Source organism: Spea bombifrons, chromosome 1 (assembly GCF_027358695.1).
Source record: "Spea bombifrons isolate aSpeBom1 chromosome 1, aSpeBom1.2.pri, whole genome shotgun sequence".
NCBI lineage: Eukaryota > Metazoa > Chordata > Amphibia > Anura > Pelobatidae > Spea > Spea bombifrons.
This window is the reverse complement of record NC_071087.1, coordinates 127,642,298-127,668,812: the sequence shown is the minus strand read 5'-3', so window position 1 is coordinate 127,668,812 and position 26,515 is coordinate 127,642,298. Positions and strand designations below refer to the sequence as shown.

Sequence of the window (26,515 nt, the reverse complement as noted above, 5' to 3'; positions counted from 1 at the left end):
TGTTGCAAGCTACTGAATCAGTCAGTGAGGTATTGCAGCAAATTATTGACAATTTTACCATGGTTATTTGTGGAATGATTACATCATTTGTCAGCTGTTAAACCAAATACATCTTAAATCCAGCATTCAATAATAAAATAATGCAATGTGCTATGATGCTTTAAAATGTATTAAACAATTATATTAACTTAACATCTAATACTGAAATCATAACACTGGGGGAAAAGAAACGTATCATCCAACAATGAAAATAAAGAATGTAAGCACAATCCTTTGTTTAATTTGGTACGTAGAATCACAAGGAAACTAAAGTGGGGAAAAAAGGGTGAAAAAGTATAACTTTGGAAGAGATGCGACAAGGGGACTGCCAAAAGCACTGCCATTTTCTAACACAATTTCTTATTATACACCAAATGCACACATGTAAATATATATATATATATATATATATATATATATATATATATATATATATATATACATATATATATATATATATATATATATATACATACACACACACATATATATATATATATATACAATGTATTATTTAGTATTGATAAAAAGGAAACAATAATAAAAAATTTTTTTTAGAATTTCCCAGTGATATTTTGTACCTAACAAGAATATGTGATGCAATAAGCCCAAAAAATATTAAATTGAGTTGTTGATTAAGAGGGAGCTGTACTAGTGTGCAGTGGTTATGAACGGTGTCTGCTTCTCAAATGACAAAGGGAGACTGCTTCACATGCACTTTTGGTAAAGGAGTACCTGTGATAGAGGGAAAGCTTTTTTGAAGCACAAAGTGCCTACAGAGCCTCCAGGATTGGTCTGCCAGGGTGTTGGCACAGGGGTGCTGGGGTTCGGCGGGCACTGTCACCCTATGCTATGCCAGTATGAGAACTGTACAACACTTAGGACCCTTTGATGCACTTTTATTTTATATGCATTCTCCACTTAAAGTGCCATAGTCTATGGCTGGTGGGTTGAAGAGAATTTGTATGACACCGTCAATGGGCTGCCCCAAAACATGTTTTCACTTAGCATGTTTTTGTGCATGTGTACTTTTAAGTTCATTTGGACACTGATTTTCGGTCACTGCAAAATGACACAGTAGAAACAAGTCATTTAAGATTTTCTTTGGGGTGGTAGGCTGAGCCTTTTGACCACCATCTCCACTTGAAGTTTTCGCTGGCTTCAGCTCTGCTAAGACTTCAGTGTGAGAGGAAAGGATGGGACTGCAGGCTCCAAAAGACGAAGAATTGAGGACCTGGTAACCACTGTGGTCTTATGCTCTAGAGCACCTTGTTCCCGGTTATTCACTAACAAATAAGAAGCATGAGGCACACAAAACCCCCCCCAAACCTTCTAGACTGCAAATGGAAAAATGAGACAAACAGCAATACATTTTATCTGTTAATGAATCAGTTCCAAAATAAATATTTTTAAGATTGCAGTCTATAGGGGTTGCTATATCTCAGCCCAATGTGTGTTCAACTAACAGTCAACTGCAGCAAATTAAAAGCATTGCACTTTGAATTTTAAGATTTGAAAGTATAGAGAAAGCCTATAAAACAGAGATCCGAACAGAGGTGATGTGTTGAGGGTAAAGAGCACTGTTTTTATTTGTAAGCAAGTGTGAGAATTTTTTTTAACAAGAAAAATAACACCTGCAGATAGGAGCCTGTGTGAAATATACCAGACTATGTGACTAATAATATTACACTTTGCCAAACATATCACTACAGAATCACATGCAATGCCCTGTGCCCATTGGTCAGGGTCATCTCCCTAAAATGTTTATGCTGATCAAATTATTAACTATTGTAATTAATTTTGGTGATTTGTTGTTTCAGAGCCTTTTTACCTAGACAGAGTTAATATAGGGAATGTAATATAGACCGACAATGAAAAAAAACATGAAATACATACTTGAGGTTGACTTTGATCAATTTTTGATCAAGCTTTTTTTTTCTTTTTTTATTGTGACTGAATTAAGACCACAGGAACAGCATTTTAGACAGTTCTGGACAGTGACATGTGGAAGAAAAGTAGGTGGGTCTAAAGGCCACCTTATATAAAGAGAAAATAGAGCTTCTGTTGAAAGTTCTTCAGAAATCTTGAATAAAGAATCCCAGAACATTCTCAGAGTAGAACAATGATGATAATCCAACCCTTTTGTAAATATATACACACACACACCGATTAACCACAACCTCATGGCCACTGACAGGTGAAGTGAATAACACTGATAATCTTGTTATCACAGCACCTGTCAGTGGATGGGTTATATTAGGCAGCAAGTGAATATTTAATCCTCAAAGTTGTTAGAAGCATAAGGATCTGAGTGAGTGACTTTGACAAGGGCTAAATTGTGATGGCTAGACGACTGGGTCAGAGAATCTCCAAAACTGCAGCTCTTGTGGGGTATGTTCCTGGTCTGTAGTGGTCCAAGGAATGAAAAGCGGTGAACCAGCAACAGAGTCATGGGTGGCAAAGGCTGGCCCATGTGGTCAAATCCAACAGACGAGCTTCTGTAGCTCAAATTGCGGAAAACAAAAACCCTGTCCACTGAAGAAAGTGCCTACAATGAGAACTGGACCACTGAGCAATGGGAGAAGGTGGCCTGGTCTGATGAATCACATTTTCTTTTACATCACGTCGATGGCCGGGTGCGTGCGCGTCTCTTACCTGAAGAACACATGGCACCAGGATGCATACATGGATGCCCCACCTAGCAACTTACTGGACTTAAAGGATCTGCTGCCAACATATTGGTGCCAGATACCACAGCACACCTTCAGAGGTCTAGTAGAGTCCATGCCTCGACGGGTCAGGGCTGTTTTGGCGGCAAAAGGGGGACACAACACAATATTAGGCAGGTGGTTATAATGTTACAACTGATCGGTGTATATGTATAGCGCCAGCCACTTCAGCTCAGTACACCTGGAAATGGGCAGAAGTGGAGCCATCTTTCCACAAACGGAGCACTTCCACGGCAACAGAACGACAGAGGGGACATGTTCTCTCTCTGTCGAACCAAAGACACAAGCACTCCTCGCAGAAAACATGCTGATTGAAAGAAAAAAAAAAGGATACGTGGTCAGTAATTCTGCAAACAGCATTAATCATTTTGACCATTGTGAAGCTTATACCAACAAGGAAAAACAATTATTGTTATTACAATAAGTCGTAGATGTTAATGAGCACATTTTTGTCAGATCTGTTACTGCAGGAAATTCTCAGTACTGGTTTCTAATGATTGTTATGAAAACTCCTACTGTTCACAAACAGGTAGGCTGTGTTTCTCAGTGAAATAATGCCACACAAATACTTGTACTGCTGCCAGAATGTTTTTGTCTGAGATTAAGTTTGGTGCAGTATTTCTCCATTGAATAAGAGGCCACCAAAAATGTGGACATTGACCCGGATGGATACATTTGCTACAACATCCCTCAAAATCAACTTGGACTTGCTTCCTAAGGAATGTAATGATTCTACCTCTCTAAAATGTTCGAAACAGTGATGTGCATGTATGTATAATTGAGACTTCCTTCACATGGTCAATCAGCGACCTAAAGTGGCCCTGTAAACTAAAACACACAGTTTATATTTTTGTATTTAAAGTTCAGCATATTGTTAGTTTTCAGCTCTCATTCATATTTATTCCATGTCAACGTACTTAATAACGATCATTCCGTTATTAATCGTTTAATCTGCAGGCACTCACTTATGGGAATGAGGACAGTATGGTATTGTTGTGATAGGTTCTACCTGCCATGATTCTACTGAAACCCTATATTTTGAGAAGAGCACTGTATGCAGCTCCACTAATAAATATGCCTATTCAGGAATATATGTTTAACCATATGTATATCTTTTATATATAAAGGGTTGCATTTCCAGGAAGACACAGGGGCCACACTATGACCCACTGCACCAGGCAACTATACAATCCCAGGCACCCCATTGTCTAAGCTCAGGGACTTAGTTTAGGTTTTCTTTAAAGAAACACAATACATTGATCACAACCTACCTGACAAATAAGTATCAACGGATCTTTGAAATCTGCTTGGCAAATAGCACAAATATCGCCTGCTTCACTGCACTGCTGGTTAGTGGCACGGACCCCATACTTCTGTACACAGACGATATGGTTAAAAAAAACCCAAAAAACAAAAAGACACAAAACAAACCCCCTTCATTATTTATTTATATAGCCCCATTACACAGAGTATAGTTCAGGGCATTAAGGTATGGAAAACACGTGAAAACATGTTTGAGCACTCAGATAAAGTCAAAAGGTTAAATCAATACAGTATCTTTAGACATGAGCCTTATCATCAGAAAAAGGCATTATGCAGCATAAAACGGTTGTGACATAATTTAACACTTATTCCATTATCACTGTAATGGTAAACAGCATATGATCTAATTACATAATAGAAAAACATTCACATTATAGATAAATGGTTTAAGATCCTAAGATGGTATAAGATCCTAGATCTGAGATATATACTGGAAACCTATTGTCATCTTATAGGAGGACTTTCACCACACTTGTTATCACTAATATCATATTTAAAATAAGTTATTACTAAATATATATTACATTATTAAAATATTGTGCTGCTTTCTAGCTCTTGCAACAAAATTGCAAATGCCTGGGACAACAGAGCCACATCCTCACCCGATATGCAGGTCAGGTGCAGCAGCATGCAGCCAGTGGCTGGATATGCCCAGCCACACTTTTACTGAACATAAATACATAGCATGTAGACGCAAACATCAAGCCATTGGCAACATTTACGTCATCAAGCTGCTGCTGGCCTTAACCCCTTAAGGACAGTTGTTTTTTTATTTTTGTATCCTTAGTGATAATAGCGGGTTTAACATTTCTGCTGTGCTCGTGTTTAGCTGTAATTTTCTTCTCTCTCATTTAGTGTACCAACATAAATTATATATATATATATATATATATATATATATATATATATATATATATATATATTTAGAACACGAATTACTTTTGTTTGGTAACCATTATTTTGATCATATCCTCTAATTTACTATAAGAATATATATAAAATACAGTGAGAAATAGGGAAAAAAATACCCCAAAACACTTTGACTTTTATTTGAAAATCCTTAAACAAGCTAATGCAAAACCTGCTACACAGATTCTACTATTTGTCCTGAGTTTAGAAATATCTAACGGTTTTATGTTTTTTTTGTTTGAAAGTTATAAAGCAAGTAGCATATTGCCATTTCAAAATATTTTTTTTCATAACTGGTCATTCTGCCCCATGTCCTATTTGGGACATCTTCGAAGCCAGTGATATCACCCCTGCATAGGTTTGCCAGGTTGTTTGGGGGCTAAAGGGCCAGATTTGGGAGGAATTTTGACATCTAGTCATTCTGCCTCCATGTCAGTCAGAAGAAGTGTACAAAAGAATTTCCAAAGCATTAGATATACCATGGAACACAGTGAAGTCATCATCAAGTGGAGAAAATATGGCACAACAGAGACATTACCAAGAACTGGACGTCCCTCCAAAATTGATGAAAAGACAAGAAGAAAACTGGTCAGGGAGGCTTACAAGAGGCCTACTGCAACATGAAAGGAACTGCAAGAATGTCTGGCAAGTACTGGCTGTGTGCTACATGTGACAACAATCTCCCGTATTGTTCATATGAATGGGCTATGGGGTAGAGTGGCAAGACGGAAGCCTTTTCAACAAAGAAAAACATCCAAGCCTGGCTGAAGTTTGAAAAAGCAAATGGGAAAATGTGTTATGGTCTGATGAAACCAAGGTTGAATATTTTGGCCTTAATTCCAAAAGGTGTGTTTGGCAGAAAAACAACACTGCACATCACCATACCCACAGTGAAGCGTGGTGGTGGGAGCATCATGCTTTGGGGCTGTTTTTCTTCAGCTGGAACTGGGGCCTCAGTCAGGGTGGAGGGAATTATGCTCCCAACACCAGGCAATTTTGGCACAAAACCTTCAGGCGTCCGTTAGGAAGATGAAGACGAAGTTCACCTTCAGCACGACCAAAAGCACACATCCAAATCCACAAAAGCATGGCTTCACCAGAAGAGGATTAACGTTTTGGAATGACCCAGCCAGAGCCCAGACCTGAATCCAATTAAACATCTGTGGGGTGATCTGAAGAGGGCAGATTTGGAGCGTTTTTACAAAGAAGAGTGGGCATATATTGCCACGTCACGATGTGCCATGCTATTAGACTCCTACCCAAAAAGACTGATTGCTGTAATAAAATCAAAAGGTGCTTCACCAAAGTATTAGTTTAAGGGTGTGCACACTTATGCAACCAGGTCATTGTAAGTTTATTTTTTTTTTTTTTAGTCTCCCCCCTCAAAGATTTCAGCTTGTTTTGCAATTGAATTGTTCACATTATAGGTCACATTAAAGGTGGAAAAAGTTCTGACATGATTTATCTTTGTCTCATTCTTTAAAATCACAAGCAACTACTCTACTTTTTTATTGCTTCATATACGGATATGGCCCTTCTTCCAATTCTTTGGTCATCCCCTAAGCTACAGAAATAGCCTCTACAAAGGGAACCAGTAACCACAAACTTTAATTTTAAACTCTCACTAAAAACCCACCTGTTCAAAGGAGCGCACAATCTATCCTCTTAACACTGCCAACCTGCATTTTGAAAACAAACCATAATTTCTCCCCACCTTTTGCGATCTTGGTGCCATGGATCTCTCCCCATGACTCTCTCCCACACAAGCAGTCCCTCCACCTTCCGTTTCAGTCTCATCAACCAAACAGATTGTACGCTCACAAGAGCAGAGGTCTCTAACAGTACGTTTTAATGTGTGTTAATGTTATTGTCAATTTTGTACGTGGCCAGTTTTAATATTATTTGTTTTCCCTCTACCTCTATTGCATAGTGCAATGTAATGCAAATGACATTGTGAAAAGTTCAGATCATCACACTTTATATAATTTGTTTAAATTTAAAGAAAAAAAAGACTATAGCATGGACATTTTCATACATAGCATGCATGTTACTGGATATTTACCTGAGGGCGGCAGAGAATCCTCAACGCCTTTCTTAAGCCTCCTATGCGACCACAGATATCAAAGGACTGGGAAAAGAGATAAAACTTGATAAAACTTGATTCAAAAACATATTCAAACACATAGTATCTTTTACAAAACAAGTATAATTAATATTGCCTTTTTATATCAAAACATTCCTTCTCAAGGCTCTAGAAAATTAGTAAAAATACTTTCAGCTAATGTAATTAACCCCTTCATATTCTCAATAACTAAACTTATTTGGTTAGTTTTTCTACATCTACAGAAACCATATATTGATTAGTTTCACAGTTGGTTCCTTTCTTACAGTCAAAGAGGAAGGGTGAATACAATTCTAAATAGCCAATGTCTCCCAATTTCTTTTGAGGGACCAGTGAAGCAAATGACACTAACAAGATTGATGCTACCTGATGTCAATTCAGTGAAAAATCCAAGTAATTAATACAGGTATTAAGGGCAAGCATTTGAATGCTTGAGATGCATTTCTCCCTACAGGCTGGGTTTAGCAATGAAACCAGAAGTAGCCAATCACTGATAGCATGAAACATACATTGTAGTGCATGGAAAAGCCATGCAAAATTGTATCTTCAAAGAAAAACTAAGCCTGAAATAGTAGACATATGCAAAAGAGCCAAAAATGATTGACAAATTTCATTTTTGGCCCATTCCTTTTCGGGCAACTAATTCTGTTCCCTGCCCATTTGTTCTGACAAAAATCAGGGCATTTTAAATCCGTAAACAAAACCTGTTGTCCAAAGCCCGCACTTGCTCTGTCACACTCTCTGAATATCTCTCTACTATCTCCACCGAACGTTTCTGTGTCTCCCAGCTCTAATACTTCTCTAGTACCCTCATAATATTCTTGTTCTTCTCTCTTCTGTCTTTATTTCCACGGACACGACCTCCCGGTGAACTTTTCCAAAAATGGTAGAGTTTCCATGACATCCTACAATTGTCAGAGGTGATGTCACCGGAAGTTTTGCCATTTTTAGAAACGTTCACGTAAGCAAAATGGCAGAGCTTCCAGCACACCCCTCTCCTGATCCTACGATGGGGGAGAGGAAGTCACTGAAAGCACTGCAATTTTTGCAGAGAAAAGGCAGAAAGTGAGAGAGAAAACTGGCAGAAACTGGGGGAAAGAAGGCAGAAGTGAGAAGAACAAAAAAGATGAAGACGATGCTAGAGTAGAAACGGTCAGCAGAGAAGGTAGTGACACATTCAGAGAAAGAGAGTAAATGAAGAATGAGAGTGTGAGTGAACGAGCCCACAAACTTTCTGTACGAATTGACAAAATACGCAAATTTCATTACATTTAAACAAATCTGACTGCATAAATCTCTAAAATAGCATACATGACATCACAAAAAGTTAAGAACGACATTACATTCTAACTCTTGGATAATGTGAAAGTGAATATATCTGAAGCAATTACAGCAAACTTATTATTTCTTGAGAAAGATTTTTTCACACTTCTTCCAGGACCTGGCTTTTTGTAATCTTCTAACATGCTAAACAAGCTCACCTTACACAGACTGTATACAATGATAAGGACACCACCTAAAAAGTAGGAGCTTGATGGATCATCCCCCATAATGTATTTATACCACAGCTGGATGGGCACCAAGGAGCGGATCAGCTGGCTGAGCTCTTCAATTAACAGGTAAAACTTGCCCTGTGGAGACAGTTACAGTTAATACCCGAGAGATGTACACAAGTTAAAATATAGGCTTTCATTACCTTATTTGCTGTTAACAATATATTCAGAATTTGCAATAAGAAGCAACAGTGCTATGGGTTCCTAAGTAAAGCATCTGAAAGCTTAGTTATGCCATACAAATGTTTTTCATCCTCTTTCCAACAATAGCGAGTAACATCAGTTTCTCCAAACCAACATATTCTAGAAATTAAAGGTATTTGGTAGGAAACCACTACATTATTTGGGATAAACTGGTAGGGGTATACGGCATTACATATACAAATTGCAGGCAGAAAATTGCGACAGGGCTGAAATGATCACGTTTAACCATCATATACAGTGTCTTAGTGATAGCCAAGAGGTTACATAGACAAGTGTTGTACTAACGGGCACTCACTGAGGGTCTGTACTGGCTAACGTGACACAGTACACTAAGGATACTCACAGTGTTGCCAGGATGGAGCACTCTCTAACAAAGCAAAGGTAGGCAATCAGGAGTAGGGCTCCAAATTTTATAAAAAGTATATGTAAAAAAAACAAAAACATGGGAGGGGACAAAAAAGTGACCCTGGGGAGAAAGCAGATTTCGACCGTAAAACAGGATTGGGGGGGGGGGGTCAGCAGAGGAAAAAAGTAGCTAATTTAGGGGGTAAGAAAAAAAGAGAAAAACAAGATTAAGTTGAAAGGGAAAAGAGTTAAGGCAGCATTTATCAAGTTACTACAGTAGCTGAGAAACACGTCTAGAGGCGCTGACACATTCTATATGATGCCTGATTATAATTCTTACACCAATACTTGAGATATAAACATGTGCTATTAAAGTAATAACACCCCATTTTAAACTGTAAGATATTAGCGATGATAGCTTTACAGAGTAGTGCATAGTGCTAAACAATCTCTAGGGATGGAGGCTCATGTACAAAACTGGTGGAACCCAGAAACCGTGTTACAAGTTCCTACTGTAATAGGATTCTAACGTAATTCAGACAGAGGTATCCGGGGAAAAAAAAAGGCGAATTTCACGAAATGTCCTGACTACACCTTTGGTGGATATTACAGCTGAAAAAAATATAAATATGAATAACATAAAAATGGAATAGTCAATAAAACAACAAAACATTACAATAACACAAGTGATAGATGGTGTGCAGCGCCAGATTCAGTTACGGTTTTATTTTACATGTTACAGAACCCCTGTAAGTCAGTAACATTGGGTTACAGGGATGAGATGGATAAAGGATCCCACTACAACCATTTGAAATATAGATGGGAAATATAGCTCTTCAGTTGTTTTTTGTTTTTTTTATCAGTCACTTATATATTCCACAAATGTTTAAAGATCTATATCTAAAAAGGATAAATAAAATGTGCTCTCTATAAAAAAGTATTTTAATGCAAGCTATGCAAACACAGATACACAGCACTTTGTAACATACCAGGTTTACAAACATAGATGATCATCCCCCAAATTTTCCATTGTAGGAGTGCCTTGAAACATAAACCGAATGGTTAAAATACAGGTCTTTAGCATTTGGAATTTTGCAAGGTTTTATGCTCTTGGGTGAAATATTTCTAACTCCCGGAGAGGCCGGCACTCTAGAGAATACACAGCCATGCCGTTATTAATGCTTGTTGCTAAGGGAGCTGTTAAGTAATTAACTTTTTAGTTAAGGCACAAATGTCAGATTTTCTGTAAGCCAAATGGAGGAAGAAAAAAAAAAACTATTAAACGGATTTTTAATAGATTAAAACAATTTCCGGAAGAAAGAAAAAAAAAATGCCCCTAGTGTTTAACACTTTTAAAATTTGGCATTCCCTCTACCACTACTTTGAGTCCAAGTCCAAGAGTCCAATGCGCTCTTCTGGATTTTTGTCGGTATATAAAACATTACCGCATTCTGATTATATGTAATAGCTATGGACTGTTATTGCATATTGTATCATGGTAATCAATGACTACTGTTTGTGCTTGACAAATCTCTCCTGAAAGAATAAACCCACTGGATTGGTACAAGGAAAAAAAAATAAATAAATAAAATCGCAATGTCCAAAAAAATGCTATCGCACAGAGTACAGTACTGCATATACTGCTGGGCTACAGATGAAAAGACCATAGCGTGTGTTACACTGATTAAGGGCTCAGAAATAGATTAGAGCCTTCTTAGACCGTTTAATACCCCAAGGACAATGCAAGACGAGGATTGTGTGTTGTGTGTTTGCGCCAGTGTTTAGAGGCTAGGGGGAGGGAAGAAGGTGAGATCATGCTGCATGTCTTGTGTTTTACAATCCCGCTGCTAGGAATAAGTCGCATTGCTCAGAGCTTTGGCATTTTCATGATCTCATAGCCCTCCAGTGGGCTGTGAATGAGTTCACATTCTCATCTGCTTAAAGCACTTCGTTTTGTTTTGATTTTCTCCTCTGTACTCTATGGGTGTGAAACTAATTAAAAAGAAAAAAAGAAAAAAAACACAGATCGCGGATAAACACATTTACTTATACAGGAAACATTAAAAATTAGATCGAGTACAAGGACTAGGTGTCTGTGTTGTCATTTTTTGAGCAACTTAGATTATTAAAGGTTGGCTAGAACAGCAAAAAATAAAAATATAAATTTTTTTTAAATAAATGACTACTAAATTATTTTGCTATTTATAATGATTCTTCTAAAATGCCTTCTTTAATGGCATTTAAAAAAATATATAATGTATGTATCTAGGTGTATAATTTGCCCAGCCCTCTGTTTACTAGACATATCTGAGAATGAGCACACTTAGATTGTGAGCTTTTGTGAACAGGGCTATCAGTAAACCTATTGCAAAGCACTGTAAACACTTACTGGTGCCAAGTGAAAGGCAATACTAAATATACAATAAAACATGCAAAATATGCAGGGAAGCCACCAATTGAATCTCTTTGTGTAAAGTAGGTGATTTAGTTAAAGGGTGCAGTTGGCTGATAGCACCATACTTGAACAGTTATTTTAGGTTTAAGGAAAGGTACGACTTAAAACGTACGGTTATTGGGGAACAGCATGATATTACTGTACAGATATACTGCAGAAACGCAATGTAAGCAGAAGATCCATGAAAGCAACCGCCCAGCGAAGGAATCCTTAATTCAATGGAATTAATGATAGATTGCGGGTTAAATGAGGGCAAACACACCGAAATAGCTGAAGTTAATGTAAATGCATTAAGGAGTGTAATGTCTTGGGATACCACCACTATGGAGCTGGATAAATCCCAGCTCACATAAATCATACTCACACCTAGAGCTGAAGGGCTTAAATCAGCACCAATTCACTGAGCACTTTGGTTACCATCATAATTAGGCACCATTAGATAGCTTATTGTATTTAGCTAGTTATCTCCTGACTCTCTGGCTCCCTCTGTTGGATTTAACGTGATCATTCTGACTTTTCCCCCTGTACATCTCAATATATCATCCTATTGTGTATGAGGAAAACAACACTGTAGCTTAATACAGATGCTCACTATACAGTAGTATAGGATTGCATGCATACGTAAAAGAGGAAACAACAACAAAAAAACATATCAAAATGTAACGCATATACGCAAAGTTGGCAACCTTAGGTCTAGGGCAGCACCCAAAGAAAAATATACAATTGCCAAAGCAAACCTTGATCATGGCCAGATTATAAAAGAAAATTACCTTTTTAATAATACTTCTTGTTACATAATGTCCCCCCTACAAATGAATGGACGATTCTGCAGAATCCTCCATATGCATTTTCCCCATTTCCTGTCTCCCAGCTATTTATACTTAAACTTTAGCACTGGCCTGGTGAACGCTGGGAACTAGAGTCTATTTAGACCAGGGCTTGACAAATTTGTTTTGAATCTAGGAGCCAGCTAAAAAAGTTAGGAGCCAGGATTTTTTTTTTTAAGTAGCAAAGTTTTATTTTCAACGACAAAAATGAATGATGTCCGAAGGGAATTCCCCCCTCTCTCTTAAATATAGGTCCACTTTCCTCGAACCCCTATTTTCTTTAAATACTTACATTTTCGCTTTTCTTTTTTCCCCGCTCTCCTCCAACGTGACGATCCTCTCCCCGTCATAAGGAACTCTTCTGTGGGCCCCGCCCCCTTGAGCGTCACGTCTTGAAATGGGCGGGACAAAGAGCCTCACTGAGGCACTGCCACTCAGCTGCACGGTGTGTGCAAACCGGGAGCCTAAAGAAATGAAAGTGGCCAGCATGCACACGGCGGTCTTACCACCTCACGTTGCGGCCGCACCACGTGAACGTTGGTCTGCCAGCCCACCCGGTGGGTGGTAAGACCGCCGTGTGTGCACGCCGGCCTCTTTAACTTTATTAGGCGGCCGGCTTGCACACACCATGCTGCACCAGTCCGGCCTTGTTCATGCGGGCCGCACATTGAAGTCCGGCGGGCCGCACGTTATAAATTTTTATCAAAGTTTTTTATTCTGCTCTATGTTTTTCACCCAATTTATTCATTACATTATTTTAAATAAACAAAAATATTGCATATTTTTAATCTGATTAATCGGAAAAAATATAACCGGCCAACTAATTGATTATGAAAATAATCGTTAGTTGCAGCCCTAGTAAAGTTCTCTCTTGTACATTGACCTGCCAAACCTCACTTCCAGCATACCTATCACAACTCACTTTAATTACTCTTATCACACCTCACTCTAATCATACCTCATTCCAATCACACACCACTCCTACGACCCCAAGCCAGCACATCTAATGCCAATTACACCCAACCACCACACATTACAACTCACTCCTATCACACATCCCAACTCACTCCTATCACACCCAGCCACCACACATCACAACTCACTAATATCACACCCAGCCACCACACAACATAACACACTCCTATGACACCCAGGCATCACATATCAGACCCATCATACCCAGCTATTACACATTACACCTCATTCCCAGACAGCTTCTTTCTTCCTCCTCCTTCTTCTTACCTTGAGCAGAGCTAGAAACTCCAGAAGATGCACAACGGGGTGGGCCAGACCAGCGGAAGCAGGCCAGGAGAGGAAAGGAAGGGGCGTGTCAAGACAGAGACACTCGGGGGAGCGGCTAAAAAGGATGAGAGAGATGGTAGATGGCAAGATAGTCCCTCCCCTGTCTCTCTATTGGTGCTGGCTGCTGCAGGGCAAGCTCCGCCCTCAAGCAGCCAATCAGTGGCAAGAATCATCAGAGCATGAAGGAGGAAAGCTGTAGCTAAAGTTTTTCAAGATTGCATACAAAGTACTAGCAGCCTCAACATTTGCCACAAGAACTGGCTTGGTTATGATTTAGAGCAGGGGTCTCTAAACTACAGCCCTCCAGCTGTTGCAGGACTACATTTCCCATAATACTCTACTAGAATTATAGCTGAAAGAGCAGTCTGGGAGAAGTAGCCCTGCAACAGCTGGATGGCCACAGTTTGGAGACCCCTGGTTTACAGAAACACACAGCCTTCTCAATAAAATGATGGACAGTACTGCTGTAAAGAATCGATAAATGGGCTGTTCCTCTGATTTACTATGCAAGTAAATGTAAACACTTTTATGCCCTCTTAAAAAATAAAAATGAAGGAAAATCTCAAAAGAGATTAAAAGGACACTGGCGTGAATCATGCACCGACACCAATGAAGAATACATATGAAGGGCTGAGCTGACCACAGGGCCTTTCACAGGGGATATTTATCCCCACGGGTTTACAAATGGAGGGGATATTTATGCGAAGATTGATGCACACTTAACCAAACAGACATAAAGTCAAACACATTGACCAGCCTCCCTCAGACAAACTGTAAAAAACTACTGACCACCCTAAGCGCAACTAACATTAACTAAACACACAGGCTACTTTGAGTTAGACTGACACAAATTAATACTGACTTCTCTCAGCCACACTTGCTTACATTCATACACACATACAACTCTCAAACTAATCAGACGGATGCAGGCAGTGTCCTCAGAAAGAACGCAATCCAAACACATACATTACACATCTCAACCACACACCAATCTCAGTTTCAAAATCCCCTACCTTTGTTGGCCAAATTTCTGGTACTGAGGTCAATGTATAATCAGTCAGCTGTATTACCGTATTTTATGCCAAGGAGGCAGGAAGCATTGTACATGTTTTTATTCTAAGTAGGTTTGTATCAGAGTTCTTTGATCAAGTTTGATTTTGAGATGAAGGTTTAGTGAATAGGCATAAAAAAGGTGCGGTATGTAAAATTACAAGTCATTTTTCTATATGCAAAATCTCACAGCAGATTTGCAGCCAAACACTAAGTGATCATCATCATCATCATCGTTTCCATCAGTGCAAATGAAGATGTACCAGTGGAAACAATTGCTGTGCAAACAAAACACCGTCAGCTGGCAGTTCTGCTGAAGACTACTTATTAATCAAAACGTTGGCTAAAGGAATACCAAAACCACCATGCAGAAACCTGGAAGCTTTCCGTATTTAATCATCAAAGAGCATCTGTGACTGTACTGGGCTCTCAGCTAGTGGCACCCAATAAACTAGTATTGTGCTCAAGTGCCGACCAGATGTGTTTGTGTGGCTAAAATGAATGTACCCCTATTATTTCCCTACTAAATCGACTGACTAGTAATTCAATGAGCCATCTCCTCCTGGTGTGAATATACCCTCTGAGTTCCAATAAATTGAGACTTCCAACCCCAGCAGCCCATAGCCAGCTAAAAGTCTCTGTGTCCGCATGTGGGTCAACAGGTGTAGATAAGGTTTCCTTTCAACGGTCTCTCCCAAAGGAATGACAAGCTGAATTACAATATCAGTTTGAAACAGAGGTTCAAGAAGACCAATCTAAATTACAGTATGTTTGTTAAAAACATGGACTACACAAAAACGTGTAAAAGATATGGAGTGAATTATGTAAAAACCGGTAGAGCTTAAAAATAAGTCATAAGTATACAATAAAAAAAAAAAAACAGAAGCAACAAGGCGAACATAGACACTATATTACATTTGTAAATATATTAAAAACAAAGACATTTGTACATTCACAGATTTGAATTCTGATTACAATGTATAGGTATTAAAAATACTAATTAAATAGAGGTTCCAAATCAAAGTATTTTTGCAGTAACTGAAACAAACAGGGTAGTAACTAGTCCATATATATCACATAAAGAGAAAGTCTACAAACCTATCATGAGACCATCAATGCACAAAAGTGTTGAGTTATTTTGAGGGGACAGCAAATTTACACTGTTATACAGGCTGTACACTCACTACTTTACATTGTAGCAGAGTGTCAATTCTTCAGTGTTGTCACATGGAAAGATACAATAACATATTTACAAACATTTGAGGGGTGTACTCACTTTTGTGAGATACTGTACATATTTATGTTCTAAAGAACTAGACCTTTTCTATTTGTTGGAAGTGGGAGAAACTTAGTTTTCCATTCTCTTCCCTCTGATCTCCCTGTACTGGTCACACTGATCATTAAGCATGGCTCTCTTCTCCTCAAATGATCTTCGGGTGAGTGCAAGCATTGAAACCTGCCAGAAATGGAATGCTCCTGCCGACAGGAGAGAATCCTGCTACTGCAAACACAGGCAGATCTTAAGGGGCATCTTGGCACAAAGGGGTGTTAAGAGGTTAAAGCACAGAGCACAACAGGTTTGTCTTCTGGCTTTAAGGTCTAGTAGGTTGAGAAGCTCGAGGTTCTCCAAGAGCCCCCTGGTTTGGTCCACTTGTGTCAGTAGCGTACCTAGCGGGGGGCGGTCCGCACCGGGTGCCGCTCATCAGGGGGGTGCCAACTTGCCGGCACCCGGCACCCCTCCAGAGACGGACAGTAATGTCCGCCGCTGGAGGAGCAGGCTCGCAAGAGAGCGGTATCGGAGGTCTTTAACAGACCTCCGGCTCCCTTGAGTGATTTTAAGCCGGTTCCCTTGAACCGGCTTAAAATCACTCAAGGGAGCCGGAGGTCTGTTAAAGACCTCCGATACTGCTCCCTTGCGATCCGCGCGGCAATTGTGCTGTGCAGAGGGCACTGTGGGCGCGGCTTCAGTGCCGCCGGGATCTGACAACAAACCCCGGCGGCACTGAAGCCGCGCCCACAGTGCCCTCTGACCCGGAAGAAGACAGAAGAAGAGGAGCGAAGAGGAAGACTGCTGTAAAAAGAAAAGACTGCTGTAAGAAGAAAAGAGGTAGAAAAGAAGGTAGGAAATCATTCATTAAGACTGAGTGACAGTGACAGTGACAGTGAGAGTGAGAGTGGATTGGTATGTGTGGAATCTGTGGATTGGTATATGTGTGGATTGGTATATGTGTGGAATGTGTGGAATCTGTGGATTGGTATATGTGTGGAATGTGTGGATTGGTATATGTGTGGAATGTGTGGATTGGTATGTGTGGATTGGTATGTGTGGAATCTGTGGATTGGTATATGTGTGGATTGGTATATGTGTGGAATCTGTGGATTGGTATGTGAGGTATGTGTGGAATCTGTGGATTGGTATGTGTGGAATCTGTTGATTGGTAAATGTGTGAGAGTGATGGGTGTTATGCTGTACCATTTCCAATGTCTTTTTCATTATAATTATGCTCTAAAGTACATCATAACTCCCATCACTCTATGCTGTTCCATACAGTGGCAGAGCTGGGAGACAGAGGCCTTGCACCCCCACCGCAGGGTGCTGGTCAGGTTCTATGTGGGCAATGTGGACGCTGGCTTTGGGGTGTGCAATCTATGCCTGTAATTTAGGGTGTTTTATCTATAACTTTAATGCTGAGTTTTTTATGTGAATTCCAATTGATCAATACCTGCAAAGCTGGGTTTGTGTGTTAATGTGTTGGTCTGTATCTGCTATGCTATGTTTCTATACATTATTTATGTTTACCAGCAAATACAGGATTTGTATGTCTTATTCAGTTGATCAATACCTGGGGTGCTGTTTCCATGTGTTGTTTATTTGATCTATACCTTCAGTGCTGAGTGATTTCCAGTTGATCTATACCTGCAATGCTGGGTTTGTGTGTTCTGTTGATTTATACCTGCAATGCTATGTTTCCATACATTATTTATGTATACCTGTAAATACAGGATATTTATGTCTTATTCAGTTGCACGTGTTGTTTATTTGATCTATACCTGAACTACAGGGAGTAATTAAAAGAGAGTTGTGGTTTAGTGACGTAGGGGACAAATGGACTTTGGGGATGATTACGGGGAGAGGACCTCCCAATGTCACGGTGCAGTCAGAAGAAGGGAAGGCTGTACTGACTCTCACAGTCTTCCCCTGATCTGCAGTTGAGGGCAGTACAGCATAAACCCTATCACTATACATCGATCTAGACATTTACAATAATGCAGCATAACCCCTACCACTATATACTAAGCCAGACACTGAAGTGGTAGGCCTACACCACATCAATGGCTTTGTATATAGTGATATGGGTTATGCTGCATTATTGTAAATGTCAGGCTCAATGTATAGTGATATGGATTACGCTGCCCCACCGTCAATGTGTGCTCAGTATAAAGTGATAGGTGTTATCCTGTATCGCCGGCAATGTGGGCCTCAGTATATAATAACAGTTATGTTGTACCACCGTCAGCCTGTGCCTCAGTATATAATGGAAACAGCTATGTTGTACTACTGTCAGCGCGTGTCTCAGTATATAATGATAGCAGTTGTGCTGCACAACTGTCAATGTCTGCCTCAGTGTATAATGAGAGTTATGTTGTACTACTATAAGTGTCTAGCTCAGTATATAAAGATAGCGGTTATGCTGTACCACCATCAATATCTGGCTCAGTTATAGTGATAGGTGTTATGCTGTTCCACTGTAGTATCTGGCTCAGTGTATAGTGATAGGAGTTATGCTGTTTCACTGTAATGTTTGCCTCAATATATAATGAAATTACTTAAGCTGCACCACCGTCACTGCCTGGCTCAGTATATAGTGATACGTGTCATGCTATACCACAGTCAGTGTCTGGTTCATATGGTGTATATATAATCATGAGTCGACATGGCAACACCACTATATATGCAAATGCTTAAATGAAAAGAGAACAATGTTATGGTGACTCCTGATTATAATATCAGAATTGTTTTTAGTTTATAGTGTCTTCAGCTGCTTAGCCAGTACTTAATTTGTAATGTTTGTCACTCATTTGTTAGGTCTTCTTAGAAACTTGTTGTGTTTGTTGTTTTTTGGGGGGTTATTAAAGAAAGCACTATTATATGTTCAGTAAATGTTATTTAAACATATTTATTTTACTTATAAGTTATTAATTTATTTTTTCAGATTTCTTGTTGTTTACAGTTGACATACAGTTTACAAATTGGTGCAATAAATATTCTTGCCAACATAATTTTGTAGATGTCTTTACATTTGGGGGGGGGGTGCCACTTACAGGATCCGCCCCGGGTGCCAAATACTCTAGGTACGCCCCTGACTTGTGTACTCATGCTGGGCCAGGAAGCAAACTGAATCCAGCTATAGACAACCCAATACATCATTTTTATGTTGTTTTCGCCACATAACTATAGGAAGCACACGGTTTCGGTTCCTCAGGTTTTGAGAAAACAAAAAACCCTTGCCCCATCAACCTATTTGCAACTTTCTCTCCTACATAGCATTTCCCTCATTAGTTTTCTCTCAGGCTTAACTCTATTATTGCTGACTGGAAGGGGCTGAAATGTGACAGCTTCCCTTTCACGAGGAGGAGGGGAATGATGAAGAAACTCTCATATCAAGTCATTATTACTATGTGCAATGACACAATGCTTAGTTATCTGATGTGGCGCACAGTTGAGAGTTAATAAAAACGCCCATCACTGGAGCTTTAATCCTGGGCCGATTTAATCTTAAAAAGCGGAATCCTTCATATGAGACAAAGCCGCAGTGGGAAACTGGGGTGCCTTCCCTCCCTATCATCTCCTAGCATGATGACAAGGATTAATGACTGCTCCCATTTGTTGGCAGGCGGGGGGGCTGCGGAGCGACTCTGAACCTTTTGCGATGAAGCAATTTATCTCAGGAGAGATCATTCCTGTCTCTTCAGCTTCAGCATACTAATTCCCTCCAAAAACTAAAAGAAAAAAAAATAAACGCAGAAGAAAAAGAGAAGGAGGGTGGTTCATCTTGGAGAAGGGCCAGGGACAAATGAAGAGATGCCTGGCTGCATTCCTGCAATGGCAGAAGTTAATTGATCTGCCTGTGGCACTTGTCTGCCATTGATAAGATGGGAATTGCAGATCAGAACAGAACTCCTTGAACTTTACTGGGGCATGATTAGTTTACTTCATAAGTAATGTTTCTATTAAAATGAACACATTTCCAACATTCTGAAAGACGAAACCCCAAATCCAAATCAGGATCTTTCTTAGCTTGTTTACAGACATTTACTAATATTTGGTGAACCTGAAAAATGTGGAGCACTCCCCTGCTTAAACTGACAAAAGAGATAAATCTCCCACAGGATCAAAAGCTAGTCTGGGCAGTATAGAACAAGACACAAAATCAATCCCTTAACAGGCCACTGAAGTAGTAAATACCTGGAATATGCAACATAGTACATGAAACACAATAATTATCTTTTGAACTACTCTTTATAAATAAGGCCCATTCTAAATAACCTCCTTAATTATGGTATATTGCCTTTTGTTACAAGATGCGGACTGTGTAGTCTTGACTCCTTGTACTGCATAAACAGTGACATCATGCATCATCTCTAGGTTTTCAGAAACCAGGCTTTTTAAATACATAATGTATCTCTTTAAACAGGTATTATTTAAAAAAAAATATATTTCTAAAATGAAACTATATAGTTGCTATAAAAAGAAAAACAGACATACATAAAAGTATATAAAACTCATCTATTAAAATAACAATGATTTACCTTTGATTTAACAGCTAGGACAATTCTCGGGAGGCTGAGGATCAGACATTTCAGAGATACTGTGATGTACTTCAGAACGAAGTCTGATATGCCCACAATCCAAATGAGTTCAAAGAAGTCCAGGCCCTCAAGGTTGGGCTTGAGAAAAATAAGACTGAAAAATAATAAAAAATGCATAAAGATTTAGAGCAGCAGTAAAAGAACATTGTACAATTGGGCTTTACTTCCTTAAAACGGACCATCACTGGTCAACGTAAAATATTATACATATACATACATATATATATATATATATATATATATACACATACACCCACACACACATACATACAATGCAATTTTAATTTGCTGCTTATTGGCCCGTGTTACCATTTCTAAACCAAATATCTGTCATTGATTCTGAGATTAACAAACCATGCAAGCTCCCAAGACATGGCTATATGACATAGTGTACCAGTTACTAAAGAGCAAAGACTCAAGGACGTTCAATGCCATGTTCTTAATAACTCTCTTCTGACCTTTCACTGAAAAACAATCTTTATACACCAGTGACACTCTGTCGCTGTGTCCTACTCTGAGCTTATTCTTGATTAATATCCCCAAACTGATGTCAGAATGTAACCATCAGCAAATATAGTTGAAAGTAAAATCTAGCAAAGAAAAACAAAACCAAACCAAAACAATGAGAAAGTGAATGGAAGATACTCACACCACAGTGGACAAAATGAAAACCTAAAATGCAAAAGCAAATAATTTAAGAAAGCAAATCAAACTAAAAATGGAGGGAAAGGTATATCGGTTTGTATAGCAGTTGAATGCATACAAATAAAACATAAATATGGCCATGAATTAAAAAACAAACAAACAAAAAAACCCAGAAATATATACACCTTTTGTTTTGTTTTAATCATTTCAAATATGTGCATGCCGACCTTGTGTTAAAACCTGGTATTTGTGAAAAAATACTATCCTATCAACATAGAATGCAAGTGCAGATAAAAAACACTTGGCCTATATACCGTATTACTCGATTATAAGACGACCCTCATAAGACACCCCCCAAAATATGAATATTAATTTAGAAAAAAAAATAGAAAAAGCCTGAATATAAGATCCTCCTCTCTGGCAGCCGCTGGGGCTTCTATGGTGGAGCACCGGAAGGTCATGTCACACCGGCGCTCCGTAACATGACCTTCCAGTGCTCAGTCATAGAAGCCCTGTCAGAAGTGTCGAGTTGCATCGCACAGACGTTCACAGGCTGCCAAAAAGGAGGATCCAGGTCCCATGCAGCACTGTGGGGGATCTGGATCTTAGTCTTATAGTTAGACCTCTATTTGAGGCTTAAGATAACCTTTTGCTCTGAAAAAAACCCTCATCTTATATTCAAGCAAATATGGTAGTCTGACATTTTACCTCACTGTAACAACCCCAAATTTTATCTGGCCTTGGTCTTGTATTCAGGATATATGCCTACCCCATGCAAGTTTTGTCTTTAGAATAACCAAAGCAGAGTCTGAACCCCTACAGAATACTAAAAAAGTTGAGGTGCCACAAGTGATAGTATAGGTACTATAATTACCTAGTTAACAAACTGGAGCAGCAAAGCAGGGGAGGACTGTCCAAGGGGCCAATCTGACCCTAGCTTTGCGACAGGGGCACTGTTGTCTACCTGGACCTGCGACCCTAGCCTAGAATACATTGCTGCTTGATGGCAGTTATGAAACATTAGGTGTAACCAGTGAGTCGACTATTAACTCTTCATTAACAAAAACCTGCTATAAAGTTATATACACTCACCTATAGTACAGCTGCTGAGATCTGAAAGTGTAGAGAAGATACATTGTATTACCCATCAGGAATACCACAATCCAAAACACTACCAAGACAGAGCGCTTCTCCTAATCAGAGAAATATAAAAAAAGCAAACGGTCACTAACTTAACGTTGGGACATGGATCATCACTGTATACATGGAAACAATGATATATGCCATCAATACAAGCTTACGTCTAGGCTGATTGCTGGGTAAGGAAATCATTCACATAATAATAATAATCATAGACTTGCGCATTCATATTCAGGTGAACATGAAAACAACGAAGGGCGCGTTTTCGTTATTCAGCTCGAATACTGAAGAAACAAACAGGGTGGCGGCAAAAGGTATACGAAGACACACAACACAAAGGACCTTCATGTTTGTCTTCGTTGACTAACCTCCCTAGTCCCTTCCCCATCAATTGGTTGACGCCAGAGGAGGCCCCTGCAGGCGACCAATAGAGTCACTCGCATGGACCTTTAAGTCCTGACGGCGAACCTACGGATTTCCGCTCCCGTTAACCCCAGCGATGCTGCGTAGATAACAGGAGCGGAAATCTATAGGTTCACCGTCAGGAGACCTTTAAGATCTGACGGCGGAATTTGGCCTGGGGATACCATGGCCTCGATACCACGAGTGACTCAATTGGTCATCCGTACAGACCTTTAACTCTTAGAGCGGGGAGACCAGTGGTCTACCCCAGCCGAGTTTCAAGACAGCATTTGAAAAGTCTGGACAAGCGACTCTATTGGTCGCCAGCAGGGGGCTCGTCTGCCATCAACCAATGAAGTGCAGGTGCACTTCATTGGTTAATGGGCGAGGAGGCACCTGCCGGCGACCTTTAAAATCCTGGCACCAAAGCTGCTGCGTAGTGCGTACGTATTAACCCCTTCTACAAAAAAACTGCACAAACAAAGAAAAAAACAAACACGAACAATGTACACAAATTTTCGCACAATCTTTTAGTGCATCATGGTCCGTGATGAATCACTGCTCTACAAGACAACAAATTTCTCATTCGTTCGATTTGTAAGTATTTATTTATTTTAAGGAAGGGACGGGACGGGAGAATGATTCTCATTAAGTGAGGTAATATATCTTTGAAATATAGCTCCAGGTATTCCATGCCTTACCTTCAGAGACACCTGGTGTTTCACAGAGGAATTAGCATAAGCAAAGGTACTGGCCATTCCGATGCACACAGCGATACCTGGAAGTGTGAAGGGAGGACAGCTTGGTAATCAAACACGTAAGCTGATCTGTAGATTGTAATAAGGAATCCTTAACTTAACTAAGGACTCCAGAACATAACTAAGCAACATGCTTGCCAAGATAATTGTGTTTCAGTTGTAAATAATAATGGTAGAATTGTTCTGTTATAGGGGGTATGCCACCAGAACAATGCAGACAAATCCACCAAGAACGCTTCTGCATTATTCTGGTATAGTAGTTCCTCAACAGGGCAGAGCCTCTTCCCCATTCCTCCAATTGGGGGAGAAGGTGTGCACTGAGGCTCCATGCTATTGAGGTACTACTATGCCAGGCCAGAATAATGCAGATGGATTCGCAAGAGAAGCATTCTTTGTGGATCTGTCTGCATTGGTTTGGTTACCTGGAGTACTGGTAACAGCCTCACCACTCATTGCTACGCCTTTGTGTGGAAGCACTAAAGGAGGCATGGATAATACAGCATACCAAGAATGAAGAAGGAATACAGAAGAAGCAAAGAACGAGAAAAGGCATAACAAGAAGCAGAGAGTATGACAGAGCGTGTGAGAGAAAGCAAGAAAGCATGAGAGAGTGTGTAGTGAGAATGAGTGAGAGGGGCCGTGAGTGAAAAAAACAAAGAAATTAAAATTCACAGCTCCTAGCTTTATTTTTGTTTGTTTTGTAGGGCTCCCTCCTCGTTTTCAGACATTTGTACAAATTAACGAAATCTGCAAATTTCATATGAAAATTCATACAAATCTGAAGTCTAGTAATCTGTTTAAGTCTAGTTAAAATATTTTCACAAGATGTTCAGAGGTAGTCATTTTGGTCAACATGTCTAGAATAAATTGGGTCGATTGAAAACTCTCTGTTCCACAGAAAGGTTCACGTTTACTGGTATTTATGGAGCACAAGTCTACAAAGACAGATGCACAATAAGTTGAACTAAACCTCAATGTACCACTCACTTACCAAGCTTGTGCTCAAAGCAGACTTTGGCCAGTAGTATTAGAATGAATGGGAGTCCCTTCTGTAACCAGGAAATGATGGCCCTCAGCTCAGGAAGAGCTGGCGCTGGAGTACCAGGTTCATCACTGTTCTCCTCTCTGTGCCGTTCCCCAGCAGCCGTGTGCAGCAGGGAGGGCCGGGAATGAGGGTGCTGGAAATGATGCTGCTGGTGATGTGCAGGAGGCTGTGGCTGCTGCCGGTGGTGAGGATGATGATGGTGGTGGTGGTGGTTCATAAATGGACTTGACTCTGAATGACCTCCTGTCTCTTCCCTAAGAGGAGGAGGCATCTGTATGAACACTTCACCAATTCCAGCAGAGGAGCCCAGGACTAAACCAGATTGAACAGTAATAGGGCCTGGCTGTAGACCTGTAAGACTTGAGAAGAGATGCTGGGAGGATGGGGTCTCTTGCTTCATTCCATTAAAGACTCCGTCATCCATGCTGGTATCAGAGCTCAAATTTTGGCTCCGGGTCCTGAAAAAAAATCAGAGGCAATATATGGTTGTATAAAATGCGTGTATCTCTCAGAATGCAAAGGATTCTATAACATGTACTGAATGCACATATGTGCTACGTCATTTGACAAATGTCAAATGGGAACACTCCACTTTATATTATGGCTGAAGAGAGACCTAGATTGTCTCAAAAGCTTGCAAGCCATTATATGTCAGTTAGCCAATAAATCATCTTTACCAAATTTGCTTTTTTTCTTTATAAGGCTAAAGCGGTACAACTCTATATGTTTAAAACATATATATTTTATATTACGTCAATACAAACAAAAAAAAGTATAGAAGGACATTTATTCCTAACACTAAACACTAAAGGGAGTTTTTGTTATGTGATTGATGCCTGCTCTCAACATCAAAGTTGTAATTCAGTTAAATTAAAACATAAAAACTACATTTTCTCTGCTCTATTATAACATGATAGGTTCCTTGCTGTGTGGCACATTTATTACTCTTACAAACCCAACAGCAAAATATTTTAATGTATATGTATTAAAGCTAAAGAAAATATAATCAGAGAACATCTCTCTAAAGAGATGTCATGTAGGGGAATCAATGTGTCCTTGCTTTACCCAATAACAGCCAACACAAAAGCAATAATAATAAAAATTATAATACAAGCGTTACAAGGATACATTGACTAAATCATTCAACCTACCTCTCTGGAGGAGGATTGTCTGTGAGGCTACTATGTCGTCTCTGCATTGTCTTCAAGACCTTAAAACAATACATTTAATATGGGTACAGCGTAGTGTTCCAGAACGCAGGCTCCCGAATGCATGAATTTTCACCCGGATACATATGATTCAAGTGAAGGATTACTGAACCCAACATTTGGGTCCCTCCAAATCAGCTGGACTTCAACCTGGCAGCTGCATACACTGTAAAGAAATACAAGGCGTTATGAAATAATACTAAGTGAATCATTCACTCAATAAATGTAATCTAAAGAATTATTTTAAATGCATAGCACATGTTATTCAGTTTGGGATACTACACAAAAAGTACATAAACATTTTTTATTGGCATATACATAACACTCAAGAACCATATTACACAGAAATCGATTAAAACCATTGTCTAAGGAGAAATTGTAAATACTATTTTAAACCGCACATCTATCTATCTATAACTATAGATATTGTATAACAATGTGACATATACGTGTATAACTGTACATAAATGAATATGTGCCTGAAGGACCATAAGATGTACGTCAGCTGAGCATCCTGCATCCTCTATCCTCCTTCCACATCTTGTCTCGTCAAGACCGTCGCACACTCAGTGACGTCACACGCTTGCT

General features: G+C 39.5%; 1 protein-coding gene across 1 annotated transcript; it reads right to left on the bottom strand.

Annotated features, from left to right (window-relative positions):
* Positions 1-2,598: 2,598 nt before the first annotated feature.
* Positions 2,599-26,481, bottom strand: RNFT2 (ring finger protein, transmembrane 2). The gene is made up of 10 exons (XM_053473282.1): positions 26,391-26,481; positions 25,871-26,093; positions 24,666-25,177; positions 23,618-23,694; positions 22,467-22,567; positions 20,670-20,823; positions 8,604-8,753; positions 7,063-7,128; positions 4,040-4,141; positions 2,599-3,075 (listed from the first exon to the last, which is right to left on the bottom strand). The coding sequence occupies exons 2-10, from the start codon at positions 25,942-25,944 to the stop codon at positions 2,941-2,943; spliced, it is 1,371 nt and encodes a 456-aa protein (XP_053329257.1). The 5' UTR covers positions 25,945-26,093; positions 26,391-26,481; the 3' UTR covers positions 2,599-2,940.
* Positions 26,482-26,515: the final 34 nt, after the last annotated feature.